Here is a 16,514-nt window from a genome sequence, read left to right on the forward strand (position 1 = left end):
GAGTTTCACTCCAATGCTGCCACCAGACTCCTATGTGTTTGAGCTATTTCCTTCCTCTGAGCCCTCAGTTTCCCTGTTTGTAAAATGAGGGGTTGACCTTGGCTCCCCATTTTCTTCTGCAAAAAGCTGATTGCTTTCATGCTAGTCAACCAGGGCTACCGGGCAGGGCTGTATGGGTTTACAGGTAAGTGTGTTCTGGCCAAGGATGCCCCTCTGAGGGGTAAGTAAAATCCAGTCTACACTCCCCAGGCTGTGAATCCTGGGTGGGGCTGCTTCCGCTGGAGGAGAGCCGGTCTCATCATATTGGCTGGCTGTGGCCCTGCTTCCGTTGCACATCCGTGCCCTCCTCCCCGCTGAGGTCATGCTACCTTCCTCTGGTCGTCATGCCTCCTTCACCACAGACTTGAGCTCATGGTTACAGTGCTACTCACTGTCCACTTCTTACCGTAATTCCAAAACTTCAGTATCTACACGTGCAACTCTCCCAGCAGCCTGGCCTCTAGGTTCTTCGATGTTCTTCACCCCAACAATCTTCCTTCCGCCCACCCACCCCTGCTCTCTTGTAGCCGCCCACTCGACAGCCACACTGTAGACTAGGTCATTACCAGAAATCTCTACATTGAAATCCTGCTCTTTGACCTCTACTTTCTGTGCTTCCAGCCCACTCGCTCAGTACCCCATCCCACTTTTCTCGTCCTTTATGCTGCCCACCAACCCACTGACCCCATCCCACGACCACCAGTCAGCAACTCCCATCCTTGCTTCCTTCCTTACATAAATCAAATTCCATTGTCCTTAATGACCACTCTCTTGCAAGCAACCCAGCCACCCTTGTCTCTCTCTCTTCTGGTACAATCACCTTGCAAAACTCCAACACCTACTGAGCATGTTCTTTGTGCCTAAAACCACAGGAGCTAAATGCTGCCAGAGAAAATCACACAGCCTGGCTAAGGGATTTTGCTTTAAATTCAATGGACCCAAATCACAAAGTGGAGAATCAGAGATCTATGTTTCCCTGGAAATGTTGCTTTGTTATTGCCCAAGATAATACTTTATGCCCTCAAAACTTTATATATCCTTCCCCACCTCATGCACAGCTGATGACCTCATCTTACAATTCACTGAAAAATGAGAAATCACTAAACCAGGATTCCCTCACCCTTCCACCACCAGAATCCAGCAACTTACCTGCTTCTTGATTCATCCTCTCTGACTTTCTTCTTAATGTCAGGAAGGAATGTTCTCTCCTCTTATCAGGCTGGTCCTTCCACACATGTTCCAGCTCACACCCTCTCTGATCTTCTTGAAGGCTTTTCTTCTCCAATCATTTCCCTCTCTGTGGAAGCACCATCCTGTTTGTGGCTTGCTCTTGCTCTCACTCATAGTTTTGGTTTTTCTCAGGTCATTGCCAACACACAAACATGGCCCTGAAGCTCAGATTGTTTAAAGACTTTCTCTTCATCCCACCTCCTCCTCTAGCTAGTGCCCAATTCTCTGCTCACCTTCCTGACAAAGCTTTTGAAAAGTGTGGTTTCTATAAGCATTCTCCAATGCCCCCCCTCCATCCTCTGTTCAACTTTTTGTCTTATACCAATACAACCCATCGTGACTGGTCCATGTCTCCCCTGACCTCCATGTCACCAAATCCAGGGGATAACACTCTGGTCTCCTCCTGTCTGACCTCTTAGCAGCTTTCTTCAGTGTTCCATCTCTGCCATGCTCAGATCTTATCACCAGCCCGACCTCTCTTCGGAGCTCTGGATTTGCATGCAAAACTGCCTTCTTGACATCTTCACTTGGATATCTTATTAACATCTCAGGTATGACACAGTGAAAACAGAAATCTTGATTCTCTTTCTCTCTAGCTCGCTCTCCCTCTCTCTCTCTCTCTCTCTCTCTCTCTCTCTCTCACACACACACACACATACACACGCGCGCGCGCGCGCGCGCACACCAAACACTAAACTATTCTTTCTCCAGCCTTCCCTACCTCAGTAACTGGTGCCACACTCTTCAAGTTATTCAAGTCAGAAATTTGGGATAAAGCTCTCTCTCTCTCTTTCCCTTTCTCTCTCCCTCTCTCTCTCCTTCTCTCTCCTCCTAATCCACTCACCCACATCCAGGCCACCCATCAGAAGTCCTGTTCATCCTGCATCCAAAATATGGCTCAAATGTGTCTCCCTTCTCAGTCTCCATGGACCCCACCCTTGGGCAACCCACCATCGTGTCTCAACTTGACCTCTGAAGTGGTTTCTTAACTGGTCTCTCTGCTTCCCCTCTTGCTCCCCTTCAATTCATTCTCTCTGCAGCAGCCTGAGGGGTAGTCTTATGCAAGTTAGATCATGTCATTTTTTTCATTGCACTTAAAGTCACAATCTTTGCCATGGCCTTCAAAGCCTTACATGAGCTGTCCCCTGCCTATCTCTCTAACTTTGTCTCATACAATCTTCTCCCTGGCTTCCTGCCCACTTGTCTTCCAGGGGCCCTGACCATAGCTCTGAGAACCCACTGAGATCTTTCCTGCTTCAGAGTCCCTGCACCTGCTGTCCCCGCATCTGGAACTCTCTCAGTCAGCCCTTAACATGGTGGGCTCACTCTCATCTGTCAGGTGTCAATGGAAAGGTCACTTCCCAGGAAGGCCTTCCCTGAGCACCCTGTCTGAAATTGTCCTCAACATCACTTTCTATCTGAAATGTTATGTCCTTCACAGCGTTTTTTATAATCTGCCATTTAATGTTTTGCTTATGCACCTGTTTATTGTCTAACTTCCCCCACAATGCCTATCTCATCCTCCCCTGTAATCCCAGTGCCTAGCAAAGTGACTGACGTACAGTAAGTGTTCAATAAATATTTGTTGAATGAATGAATGAATGAATCCCCCACTCCCTTGATGTATGCCCTACACACGAGCTGGCTAGAACGGTTCCTCAAATGTCTCATGCCTTTCCCTGTCCTCTTGCCTCTGCTCACACTATCCTATCAGTCTGGATATCTTCCTACCAACCCCATTCCTCATTCGAGTTGCCAAAATCTTGGTCATCCTTCAAGGGCCATCTTCAAGTCTAATGTCTGAAATCTCCCACCAACAGCAATTCTTAGAATCCTGGAATGTCAGTTCTTGGAGGTGATAATTCAAAATCCCATTTGTTGCTTCAATTGCCCAGAGTGCTGGCTAGGGCCACAATCAAGCAAGAAAGACCATCTATGATGATGGGAAGGGGATGGCTGCCCTAATCTCATTCAGTCTTCTCCTGTTACAGGTGGGGAAGCTGATATTCAGGCCTGGGGGGGTGGCTTTCCAGGGAACAGCCCTGAGAACAGAATGGTGTCTCTGGACCACTGGTGTGGAATTATATCTGGCTGCCTTTTCTACACTCCCAGACAAAGAAGCTGAGGCTCACACAAACTTAAAAGACTATCGAGATTGTGAATTTTGAATGTAAAAAATATATATGCAGTGTATTATTTTTAATCTTTCTTTTCCAACAGACTTCTGACCAGATTAATTTTATATGCAAACTTCTGTCAAAAGTCTCCAGTTTTATTTTGCTGTTTACCACCAAGCTAAAAGTATTTTAAATACAAGAAGAAGAATTACCAGTAGCTACAGTCCTGGAGTTGAACACTCCCTTCTTCCTTATGTTCTCTTTTTCGGTGCACAGACCCTCCAAGGCCAAGACTTTGGCCTTGATGACCAAAGTCATCAAGTCACTCTGGTTTTTGTAATAAGAAACGTGGAAAGGGAAGATGGAAGAAAATTAAATCCTATTTGCCACAGACTGAATGTGTCCCCTCCCAAAATTCACCTGTTGAAATCTAACCCCCAACATGGTGGTGTTTGGAGGTGAGGTCTTTGGGAGGTGATTAGCACCCTTATAAAGAGACATCTGAGAGCTCCCTTGCCTTTCCACCATGTGAGGACACAGGAAGAAGATGGCAGTTGATGAGGAAGTGGGTTCTCAACAGACATTGAATCCTCCAGGGCATGATATTGGACTTTCCCAGCCTCCAGAACTGTAAGAAATAAACATTTGTTGTTTATAGGCCATCCAGCTTAGGATTTTTTGTTACAGCAACCTGAATGGGCTAAAACAATATTAATTGCCTCTTATGTACCAGAGACCATGCAAGGCCCTTATAGACGTTACCTCATAGAACCATCAAAACAGTCCTGTGAGGTAACTACTTTTATTATCCCATTTTACAGAGGAGAAAATAGTCCACTGATGAGTATGGTGCCCCAGATCTTTGCTCGCTGACTTTGTTCCTTGGACCAACAGTATCTTGGCAGAGGTTTTTCAGAAACAAGATTCTCGGGACACACCCTAAAACTACTGAATCAGAATCTGTGTTTTAACAACATCCCCCAGTGATTCTTCTGCACACTAAATTTTAAGAAGCACTGGTCTTGATGACACAAACAAGAGAAGAATTGGAATTCAAACTACACCTGTCTAACTGTGCTCTCAACAGAATGGACAACCGAGACAAACATCATGGTTTTGAAGAAAACAAGTTAAGCTATCACTAACACAAATTGGACATGTTAATACTACATTCGATTGCCTGTCTACTCTGATGGGTATCCCTTCTAAAGCCATCCACAGTGTAGAAAAGAGACAACTTGGTGACACGGAAAGCAAGCAAGTCTGGGAATCAAGAGAACTAAGACAACCAACTCAGCCATCACTTAGCAATGACAGTAGGAAAGTCACATACCACCCCCCCGCCAAGGTCTCACTTCCTTCGCTAGTGACTTGGGAAGGTAGGAGCACTCTTCTCCAGGTCAATTATGCGTGTTTTCCATGCCAGCAGATTGAGCTGCCTGGTCTCCTGCTACAATCAGAGTGGAAACCACTTCCTTCTCCAGCCTGCAACATCTATCTTTAGTCACTTCTTTGGTAATTGCTGTGTTGCTTTTCCCAAACATAAAAATAGCTTAGTAGCACATCAAATAACCACCACCTTCCAGGGGCTTGACAGCATAACAGCACCCCCAATACAGAGCTTGCAGCCAGCTGGATCCCAAGGATACTCAGGAGCTTCCAAGTTTCATCCCGGAAACCAATTAACCACCAAATTGGTGCATCCTTTTTCCTAAGGGCAGGGGTTATATCCATGCTCTTCAATCCTGGCACCATGGGATGACAGTCCCCAAAGTCTGGGTCACTGTTGTCCCCGCTACTAAAATCCTTTCTCTGCCAAAGAGACTGGCCCATCTAGAGTGAAGTCTGGGTCACTCTTGTGACCAGAGGCCACTTCATCCCCATCAAACAGGAAGATTCCTTGAACTTATGGACATATTCCAGACCCAGAAGAAAATAGGCCAAATCTTTGATGCCCTTAAATCTGGCCCAGATTTTCTCAGAGACCGGAAGAGAAGTTTTCCCTGAGTATTTTTATAAAGGGGGGAAGTCCAAGATTCGATTGTTCATTCAGTCGGTACATCCCCACCATCATGAGTCCTTCCTCCATGAACAGTGGATATCCAGGCATAGATTCCCAGAAACTGTTTGACTCAGTGCTGGCTCCAGTTGGCTCACTGATAACTTCCCCAGGAAGCCAACCAGCCTTGAACAACATCACCCAACCGAAGAGGCTTGAAGACAGTTCCCAGCACAAACACTGAACAAAGTGTTTCAGTACTATAAGGTGAGGAGTCCTACTTACAAGAATACCAGAAGTGCCCCCTGGGTTCTGACTCTGTGGTTCCCAAGCAACAGCTCTAAGAGGACCATGCTATTTGGTTTGAGTCCGTGGTTAGGAATCTTAGTGCTCATCAACCCCAGTTCATCTCTTCTGGCACCAGTCTTTAACTTCGTCTTTCTGGGCTCTTTTAAAAGCAATCAATTGATCAAGCAAAAATCAGTTTTTCTCACCTTTCTTCCTGCCCTTCCTTTATCGGGTTATTCAATTGTTTCAACAAATACCCTTTGAGCACCCACCACATTCCAGGCAGTGGGCATACGGAGATGTGTAAACACAGCCCCTGCCTTAGAACAGCTACCCATAGGGCAGAGGAGACAGACCAGCACCCAGAGCTATTACTGTGAGACCAAGTCCCCGTGCTTGGGGGACACGAAGAGGAGGAACGGCATGCTGGCCAAGCAAGGTAGCTCAAGCAGGTTTGGGGAATCCATTTCTGATTATCCTCTGTCCACATAAGAGGCAGCCTTGAGTAGGCAAGAGATGTGCCACATGGCTAAATAATAAAGTACAAAATGACATAGGGCAAGATATCCATTGAACACAAATATTGTCTCATATCGCCAGGCTTGCAGTTATTCAGGCAAGAAAATAAGCCCTGGGGTGGCTTTGGAGGTGGGAGAAAATGCCAGACATTTAATAAACCCAGAGAAGAACCTGTGACTTCAGCCAGTACCCCAGCCCTGCCTGTGATCGCCCTGTGGTGCGCACCAAAATATGGCCGTGTGCCTCCACAGCATCCTGTCTGCCCTCCACAATGCTGCTGTTATTCCCCCCTTAAACTCCAGCGGAGCCGGAATCCCTCGTACAGTATTTATTGCTCTATCCTTATCATCTGGCCTGTGCCTGGTGTATGGAAATAAAAATATATTCTTTTAAAAAGCACATGGAGCAAAGTATATATAATATAAAATAAATACATATTTATATATGTAAATATATAATACAAAATATATTTTGTATTCCTCAAAACTGTCAGGGTTATCAAAAACAAAGTCTGACTGTTGAATCACAGATCTGTACTTCTGAAACAAATAATGCGACATATTTTAAGAAAAAAGAAAAAGAAGAAGATAGCAGGAGAGGAAGAATGAAGGGGAGTAAGTCAGAGGGGGAGACGAACCATGAGAGACGATGGACTCTGAAAAACAAAGTGAGGTTTCTGGAGGGGAGGAGGGTGGGGGGATGGGTTAGCCTGGTGATGGGTATTGAGGAGGGCACGTTCTGCGTGGAGCACTGGGTGTTATGCACAAACAATGAATCATGGAACACTACACCAAAACAAATTATGTAATATATGGTGATTAACATAACAATAAAAAATTAAAAAAAAAAAAACAAAGTCTGAGAAACTGTCACAGCCAAGAGGAGCCTCAGGAGACATAATGGCTAAATGTAATAAGGCATCCTGTGTGGGGTCCTCAGAACAGAAAAATGACATTGGGTAAAAAGTGAAGAAGTCTGAACAAAATAGGCACTTCGTTAATAGTAATGTATCAATATTGGTTCATTAATGGAGACAAAAGTGTCACGCTATGTAAGATGTTAACAATAAAGGAAGCTGGATGTGGAATATATGGGAACTCTCTGTATTAGATTAGCAATTTTTCTGTAAATCTAAAATAAAAGGTGTAGTAACAGAAACGTGGATAATCATCCTCAAACACCTTTGTGCCCTCTCCCTGCGTGGCTGGTAGTCCATCATTTTTCTGACTCTCTCCACTTGCTCTTCATATTCTTTTTTTTTTTTTTAAGATTTTTTTTTAAAGATTTTATTTATTTATTTGAGATAGAGAGCAAGAGAGAATACGAGGTTGGGGGGAGGGTGAGGAAGGGCAGAGGGAGAGGGAGAAGCAGGCTCCCCGCTGAGCAGGGAGCTCAACCGGGGGGCTCGATCCCAGGACCCTGGGATCATGACCTGAGCCGAAGGCAGACGCTTAACTGACTGAGCCACCCAGGCGCCCCATGCTCTTCATATTCTTGATGAAAGACAGTCTCTCTTTTCTGAACTTGGAGCCATGAGACATGCTCTTGCATGGTAGTGGGAAGCAGGGTTCCAGTCCCACCCCTCCCATTTTCCCACTGTCTGTGTGTAAATCCTCACCCTCCACAGACCTTAATTTCCCCACCTATTCAATGGGAAGGTAAGGCTCTCCGTGTTGCTCCATGAAGGCAGGGATGATGTCAGGTTCATGTCAGTATCTCCAGCTTCTAAGACAGTCCAGGCACATAGTAGGCACTGAACAAAAAGTTTGTTGAGTGAAAAAAATCCATGACCATTGCTTGAGACTCTCGCAATCTCACTATAACTAGTCGGCCCAAGGTCTCTGAATCTCCTTTATTGTCAACTTGATTTTAAGCTTCCTTTGTAATTGTCTCCAACATTGCTCACAAGGACTGTCTAAGCATTTGGGCAATAATTCCCAAGAGCTGCATTGGTTGCATCAGGCCCTGCAAGCTTCCAACTGCTTGGAGTTCAGACAGAGGGCTACCATCTGAGAAAGGCAGAAGTCACAACTAGGTCCTGGCATGCTGTGTCATCCTGGTTTCTGGGGGTGGTCTTCCCAAGGGACCCATCAGCCTCTTTTAGCATCTTCCTCCAACAAGCACACTGTGAGGGGACCAGAGCCCCCAGCCTCTGTCTAGGAGACCCTGGTATGTATCTTTAAGGAAAACAGTTCAAGCCCAGGCACAGGAAGTCATCCCCTAAAGTAATCCCTGGCCTCCAAGTTGTCTAAAGACCTGGACCATAGTCCCAGGCCTCAGTCGGCTGTCATTCACTCTGAGACCTGGGCAAGTTTGTCATGGTGCCTCTGCCCGGCTCCCCTCCCAGAGCTGGTGGAGGTGGCAGAAAGCACAGATGAGGGGCGTTCCAGTTCCTCATAGGGGCTGTGCTCCTTCTCTTTTCTGGGTAACTCCTCTGCACAGAGCCTTCCACAACCACCACCACCCCCCCCCACCACCACAGGCACGCTCTCTGAGGTCTGCCCTGACACCCTGCCTGGACTCATTCCATTGTCTCCATTAGGCCCTCCAAACACCTTGTGCGCTCCTGCCTTACAGCTTGCTGATTATTATCGCCCCTCTCACGGTCTCCATCAGCCCACTGGGTCCTGTTCACCATTTGATCCTGTGCCCACCATGCTCTTTGGCACCGAAGTAGTAAATAAGGACTGGATGAATAACTACAGTGGGAGAGTGAGTGAAGAAATGAAGAAATGTGTGGACGAATGAATTATTAACTGCTCTACAATCTTAGTTTTTTGGATAACTTAGCTCAAATTTCCCTGGAGGGTTGGTGAGGGTTTTTTTTTTTTACAGCATCTGTTAAAAAAAAAAAAAAAAAAGCTCGAATGGCTTGTTGTTGCAGTTGTAAATTCCTGCCGGGTTTTCCTGGTGCGCTTCCAGAGACCGAAAACAAGTACTGACAGCCCGTCCTCCAGCGCCCTCCCTGGCCCCCACCACCCTCTACCCACTGCCCCCCTCACTCTCTGTATTTCTCTCCACATTCTCTGTCTGTCTCTCCCCGCGCTCTCTCTCTTCTCTGTCTCTCTCTGTCTCTCTCTGTCTCTCTCTCTCTCTGTCTCTCTCTGTCTCTCTCTCTCATGCATTCCCCACCATTCCCCTGCCCTCCCCATCCTGACCAGGTCCTCATTCTTCCACGTACTAGTTGTGTAACCCTGCTATGGGTACATGACTAACCTCTCTGAGCCTTGGCTTCCTTATCAGCAAACTGAGGTGAAGAGACCCCACTCAGAGCATTGCAAGGATTAAATGAGATAATGTTTGGAGGTGCTTAGCACACACCGTGGGGAATCACAGTAACCGTGGGCTCTCTCGTTCCAATCCGTTCTACTGCGGTGATTGTTTCTGTGTCATCTGCAGGTACTGTTAGTGCCCGAAATCTTCACCGGACATGTTAAACAGCTCTGGACTGAGTGATCCCCCCCCACCCCAAGGATGGTTTCAGACTCTTCCTCCTCCAAATCAGCGACCAGCCGGAGCCCCGTTTCCTCTGTCTCTGACTCACTGGTCTTTTGTGTCCACCTTCATTTGCCCGCAGAATCTGTGTGGATGGGGACATCCCCAAACCTGGCCTCCCCCCAAAATCATCTGAGGAGCTTTTAGCACTTGCAAACACCCAGGGTGAGTCCAGGAGATTCAGATTCCTTAGGTCTGGGGTGTGCTGGGGCATGGGTATTTGCAGACATCCGGAGAGACTGTTTGGAGGCCAGGCACCCGAACTTCTAATCTGAGTGGATGCTCAGGGGACAATGAATGAATGAATGAATGAATGCTAGCACTTTCCTACAGGCCTGTACCCTGGACTCGAAGGTGTGTGCCCATGTGTGCCACGGGCTTTCAGAGCACGAAACCTGAGCTGCTCCCCGCACCCCACCCTTATTTCCTGTGCTTCCCCTCATCTCACTCCCCACCTGTGCCCTGCCCTGTGTCTGTTGCTCCCTGTTCTGCCCGCCTCCCCCACTCCCTTTCCAGTTCCCCACCTGACTCCCATTAGCTCCTACTTTCCTCCTGTGCTCCCTCAGCCAAACACCACCTCCCACGGAGACATTTGCAAACTGGGGGGCCTTTCCTTGTCCCAAGACACTTGTGTGAGGAGAGGCTTTGGACACAGTAGTTACACAAAACAGATTTATTGAATGAACCGCAGTGACTAACAGGGTCAGAAAAAGAGTAGCAGAGACGTTCCAAAGAAGGGGCTGGTAGGGGATGAGGGAACCTCCACCCTCTCTCCGGGGCCACCGATGAGTTCCAGGCAAGAGGTCTCTGGGGTCACAGTGGAGGGCCTCAGAAGGGCGCCCACTTCCCTTCTTGAAGCTTCCTCCAGCCTTAACTGTATGCGTTGAGGAGAGCCCTGGGCTGAGAAAGGGAGTCTGTGGGAGATTCTGGCCTGTGAGGAGGAGACTAAGCTGAGACGGGCCTCTTCCTCTGCTCCCAGAGCGGGTGCCAGCCCAGGGGTGGCCAGGCTCTCCATTTACACCAAGCTGGGCTCTTCCTGCCTCCACGGCGCAAATCCTGTCCTTCACGTCCTGCCCGGAGTCCTCCAAGAACAAAACCTGGAATATACACACCCCTGCCCCCAGCTCACAAAGGCCCACCATCAATTTTGTCCTTGAGGCCTCGCTGGTGGCATGAAGTCAGGCCGTCAGCCCTGCTGCACCATGCCCCGCGCCCCCCCCCCCCGGCCCAGCAGGAGAGGCCAAGGGGTCCCATCCTGATGGTGAGGTGAGAAATAACCCACCCAGTGCTTTTCACCCAGGCAAGAAGGCGGCCTCCTTAGGGAGAGGGCCACAGACCCTGGACAAAGGGAGAGTGGCAAGGAACACACTCATAAACTCAGAGCAGGGTCGGGGAGGCAGGCGGGGAAGGGGCCGAGGGAAGCTCTTACCCACCTCCTGCTTCCCTCACGGAACTAAGAAGGATGGGACCCAGCACACTGGGTTTCTCCAGGCCTTGGAGACAGATCTCCCCAGAGGGGCCCCAGCATTAGCATAGACTTCTCTCTTAAAGCACGGACCAGCCGTCAGAGCCCCCAAATCCAGTGGGGGTGGGGTGGACTCATTGTATTCTATACTGTCTCAATATGTCCCTCTTCCCCCAAGGATATTGTGTGAAGAGTGAAGAAGCGGTAGACAGTAAGGGGGTCGTTCACACAAGGGATGAGTGACGCTCATCCATGCATCCCCACACACACACACACACACACACACACACACACACACACACACACACACACACACACACAAACACACACACACACACACACACACACACACACACACACAATTCTTGACACCCAGCAGCACCCAGTGCTCCAGGAAAGTGTCCTGCGTGGGGATGCCAGGCTGTGGTGCGGAGGCCTGCAGCTCACAGTTCTGGAGGAGGCTGGAGGGGTGAGGAATCGGAGAGGGAAGCCAAGCAGCATGTAGACTAAATACAGACTCCCTTCTTCCTTGATGTTCCCTTCCCGACTCCCTGCTCCTATAATGACACCCAGGAGCCGGCCATCCCCTCACCCACCCCGTAGCCTTCCAATTGCCACAGGGAATAGAGGCTGAAGAGAGGGTCTGAGGAAATCTGCGAAAAGCACAGCTAGTGGGCATCAGGGAGGGGCTGCCAGAGGGAGGTCCCCCTTCTGGGATCCTTAGTGCCTGAAAGGACAGTGAACTGATCCAGTTTGCAGGAAAGTTCCACAGCTCCCAGCTGCAGAGGCTGGAGCTAACTTGGCCGACACCAGTCCCTGCTGCGCTGTCAGGGAGCCCGAGACCTAGAGCAGGGGCCCTGTGTGCAAGCTTCAGGATTCTTAACCCTTAGGAGCCCTGCAGAACCAGGAGGCAAAAAGGGGAGGAAGGAGGGATTGAGGGAAGGAGTGTGCTGCGGGAGAGGGGGTTGGAGCCAGCAGGTGAGGATTCCGAGTGGGAAGTGCAGATAGAGCGCAGAGCAGGGGCAGGGAGAAGGGAGAGAACATTAGGAAGAAAGGAGAGCAAAGAAAAAGCTGGGTATCCAAGAAAAGGATTCGGGGGCAACACACTTCAGTTGAGCCAGCCTGACTTCCCGTTTTATACAAATGGGGAAACTGAGGCTCAGAGAGGTCAAGAGACTCGTGCAAGGTCCGCCTCACAGATACCGAGTGGCCGAGCAGGAGTCTGCAGGCCTCAGTCTCCTTCCACTAAACCACAAACCTCTGAACAAGGCTCAAGGAGGAAGGAGACAAGAGGGGGCAGGGAGGCAGGGAGCAGGGAAAAGGGTCAAGTGCAAGGGAGAAGGTGCTATCATGCTACCTGACTTTCAGAGAGCAAGGGCAAAGGCCGGGGCAGGGCAGAGGACACCGGACTCCTCTCTGACCCCAGTCCTAATCAACCACAAGGGTCTCTTGGCTGTAGGGGATGGACTTCTCGTGCATCTGCTCGCCACCCTTCCCGGAGTTGGGGCCAGGCCCCTGGCTGTGACCGGAAGAGTAGCTGGCCGACTTCTCCCCGCTGCTGCTGTGGGAGGTGGCCCCGCACCTGCTCCGGCCGCAGCAGAGCATGGAGGTGCAGGCCTGGCGGAAGCGGGGGTCGAAGAAGGCGTAGAGGAAGGGGTTGAGGCAGCTGTTGACGTAGCTAATGCAAGTGCAGTAGGGGAAGACGTTCATGAGGAAGATGTCGAAGTCACAGGGCCAGTGCAGCAGGCTGCCCAGCATGTAGAGCGTCTTCACCAAGTGGTAGGGCATCCAGCAGAGCGCGAAGGTCACCACCAGCACCACGATGATGCTGAGCAGCCGGCGCCGCTTCCGCAGGCCCTCGATGCGCTCCTTGCGGAAGTGGCCGGCGATGGTCTGGGCGATGAAGAAGTAGCAGGTCAGCATGATGGTGAAGGGCACCACGAAGCCCACGGCGGTGGACGAGACCCCCAGGCCCACCTCCCAGACCCACTCCGAGCTGGAAGTGGCTACCATGGAGTAGTCCATGTAGCACTGCACCTTGGTGGTGTTCTCCAGGTCCCCGGTGGAGCGGAACACCATGACCGGCATGGCCAGGAGGGCGGCCAGCACCCACAGGACCGCCGTGGCCACGGCCCCGCTGACTCGCAGTCTCAGCCGAGCGTTGGCCACGGGCCTCACGATGGCCAGGTAGCGGTCGAAGCTGAGCCCGGTGAGGCAGAAGACGCTGGCGTACATGTTGACGAAGATAACGTAGCTGCTGAGCTTGCAAGCAAAGGTGCCAAAGGGCCAGTCGTAGTCCCGGTACGTGTAGGTGGCCCACAGCGGCAGGGTCACGACGAAAGTCAGGTCAGCCACGGCCAGGCTGGCGATGAAGATGTCAGCCGAGCGTCTCTTCTCGCGGCTGCTGCGAAACACAGTCCAGAGCACCAGGCCGTTGCCCGTGGTGCCCAGGAGGAAGACCAGCAAGTAGATGGCAGGGATGAGGGCCCCCGAGGACTTCCAGTCCGTGTACTCGCACTCAGACTGGTTGTCTGCCCCATAGTAGTTGTCAAAATCACCGGCCTCCTCCATGCTGGGCAGTGGAGAGAAGACGGGCAGGGGGTCCCCGGGGTACCAGCTCCGTGGCTGTGGCACCAACTCAGCAAGTGCCCGGAGCTTCTGGCTTGAGCCTCACAGGGCAGACAAGAAGGGCTGAGGGTGTCCAGAGCCCTTCCCAGCGAGCGGGAGGAGGTGCCTCTGGATCCTGGAGGATGCCTGCTCCCGCAGACTTCCCTCCACCCTCTCCGGCCTTGTCCTGGCCTCAGCTAAGACGCTTCCTTGCGCCCTCCTGAGTCTCTGTCTCCTCCTTGTCTGGTCACTCCCTCTTCCCACCTCCAGACCAACCCCTCACTTGGGAGTCTTAAGATCTTTAAGTTACAGCCCACTTTTTTTTTTTTTTTTCTCCTTCTTCTCCCCGGGCAAGTGGACCAAATTGAGCCCTGCTGTGCTGGACAGAATATTATCTGAGGTTTGCAGCAGCCTGCTCTCTTCCTGGCCCCGCCTTCACCCTCTGGCTACCACCCCCCTTCTCCCCAGGCTCTATCCCTGGTTTCTTCTGGCCTTTGGAGCACCACCTCCCCAGTCTTCCCCACCCTCTCACTCTCACCCCCTCCCACCCCCTCTAAATGGGGCAAATTATGCAGATTGAAATCCAGCCTGAGCTGGAGCCCGGACGGGTGGGGGGCTAGGAGGGTGTGAGATTTCACAGGATGCTCTGAGCATCTGGCCAGCCCTCCTGGCAGGCTGGTCTGGCCCCTCGGGTCTGGCCCCCACCCTCCCCTCCTGCCCCCCCAGCCCGCCCCCCCACCCCCCTGCCCCCCGCCAGACCAGACTTCACCCCCCCAGCCCGCCCCCCCGCCCCCCCCCTGCCCCCCGCCAGACCAGACTTCACCCTTCACAGTCATCCTCCTTCACTCCTCCATTTTGACCCTCTCTCTGGGAACTTTTATGGTTTACAGGCATGGTTGAGGGGATTTCTCTAGAATTCATAAGCGGTTGGCAGACTGCAGTTTGCAGATGGCCCAGGAAGTTTTAGAGGGTTGAGGACAAAGTCCCAGGAAAAAGAAACCCCAGATAAAAGTCACTAAATCAAGTCATTAAATCTGTGGGGAAACTGAGGCCTAACGAGGCAAATGTCTCGCTCAAAGTCACAGGATGAATCTCCTTACAGTTCTGTTGTTTGCTTTTCTTCTTCTCCAAGCTTGCCAAATAGTAGGTGCTTGCCAGGTAGTGGGGGATCACTAAATGATTGAGTGAGTAAAGGGATGGATGAACTGGGGAGCAAGTGAAAAGAACGGGCCGTATGCGCTAAGAACATAGGCACATTTCAGTCTTTGGGGACCGTGTCTCTAGGAGACTACGTAGCCAGGGGAGGAGGCGGAGAAAGGAACGGCCCTGGGGGGCTGCCGTGGGCACAGTCCCACACAAACTCACTTTGCCCGGTCTGCTCATCTTTCCAGGACCTCTGGGCATAAAAGAGAGAAGGATGCGCAAGACATGATTTTTAAATATACCCCCCAAGAGTGGAGGAGTCCATCTAAGGTTGGGCAGGGATAATAAGATGGGACAAAATCAGCACACAAGTCATGGCCCCATCCAAAGCAAAGGGCTTATAAAGCCAGAATCCCTCATCTCAAAGGAGGGTTGGTCAGAAAACCTTCTGCAGGAATCTTAAAGCAGGGTCCCCAAACTCAAATACCCACAAGGACCTGGTTAAGAATGTTCTACATTTTATATGCACTTATTATCCCTTTTAATCGGCACAGTGACTTTAGGAAGTAGGCACTCTTACTAATCTCCACTTAATAAGGAAGCGAAGGCACGAAGGCATGGGGAAGTGAAGTAATTTGGCCAAGGTCACTCAGCTAGTAATTGTCAGAGCCCGAATTCGAAGGCTTGAGCGCATGGACACACCCTCTAAGTTCCCCTCCCCCCCAAAAAAGAGAGAAAAGGAAAAGAAAACCCCAGCGCTTTTAGGTTAGGGGTTTGTCATCTGCTGAGCATTATAAAAATGTAGGATAGCACTAGGATACCTGTAATTTACTCTAAAATAAGCTCTCTTGAGTAAAATTTTTAAAAGATTGATGAAACGATCCGAAGGGGGTACGTGCACCCCAATGTTTATAGCAGCAATGTCCACAATAGCCAAACTGTGGAAAGAGCTTAGATGTCCTTCAACAGATGAATGGATAAAGATGTGGTATATTGGGGCACCTGGGTGGCTCAGTAGGTTAAGTGGCTGCCTTCAGCTCAGGTCATGATCCTGGGGTCCTGGGATCGAGCCTCGCATCAGTCTCCCTGCTCAGCAGAGAACCTGCTTCTCCCTCTCCCTCTGCCTGCCTCTCTGCTTACTTGTGCTCTCTATCTCTCTGTCAAATAAATAAGTAAAATCTTTAAAAAAAAAAAAAGATGTGAGATATACACACACACACACACACACACACACACACACAATGGAATATCATGCAGCCATCAAAAAAAAACAAATCTTGCCATTTGCAGTGACGTGGATGGAACTAGAAGGTATGCTAAGCGAAATAAGTCAATCAGAGAAAGACAAGTATTATAAGATCTCACTGATATGAGGAATTTGAGAAACAAGACAGAGGATCATAGGGGAAGGGAGGGAAAAATGAAACAAGATGAAACCAGAGAGGGAGACAAACCATACGAGACTCTTAATCTCAGGAAACAAACTGAGGGTTGCTGGAGTGGTGGGGGGTGGGAGGGATGGGGTCGCTGGGTGATGGACGTTGGGGAGGGTATGTGCCATGGTGAGCGCTGTGAATTGTGCAAGACTGATGAATCTCAGACCTGTACCCCT

The 16,514-nt window shown here is 50.2% G+C and overlaps 1 protein-coding gene across 1 annotated transcript; it reads right to left on the reverse strand.

Moving 5' to 3' along the window:
- Positions 1-11,485: 11,485 nt before the first annotated feature.
- On the reverse strand, positions 11,486-14,254 carry APLNR (apelin receptor). The gene has a single exon (XM_027581573.2). It carries the CDS (start codon positions 13,721-13,723, stop codon positions 12,581-12,583), a length of 1,143 nt encoding a protein of 380 aa, XP_027437374.1. The 5' UTR covers positions 13,724-14,254; the 3' UTR covers positions 11,486-12,580.
- Positions 14,255-16,514: the final 2,260 nt, after the last annotated feature.

This window comes from Zalophus californianus, chromosome 11, assembly GCF_009762305.2.
Source record: "Zalophus californianus isolate mZalCal1 chromosome 11, mZalCal1.pri.v2, whole genome shotgun sequence".
NCBI classification, from domain to species: domain Eukaryota; kingdom Metazoa; phylum Chordata; class Mammalia; order Carnivora; family Otariidae; genus Zalophus; species Zalophus californianus.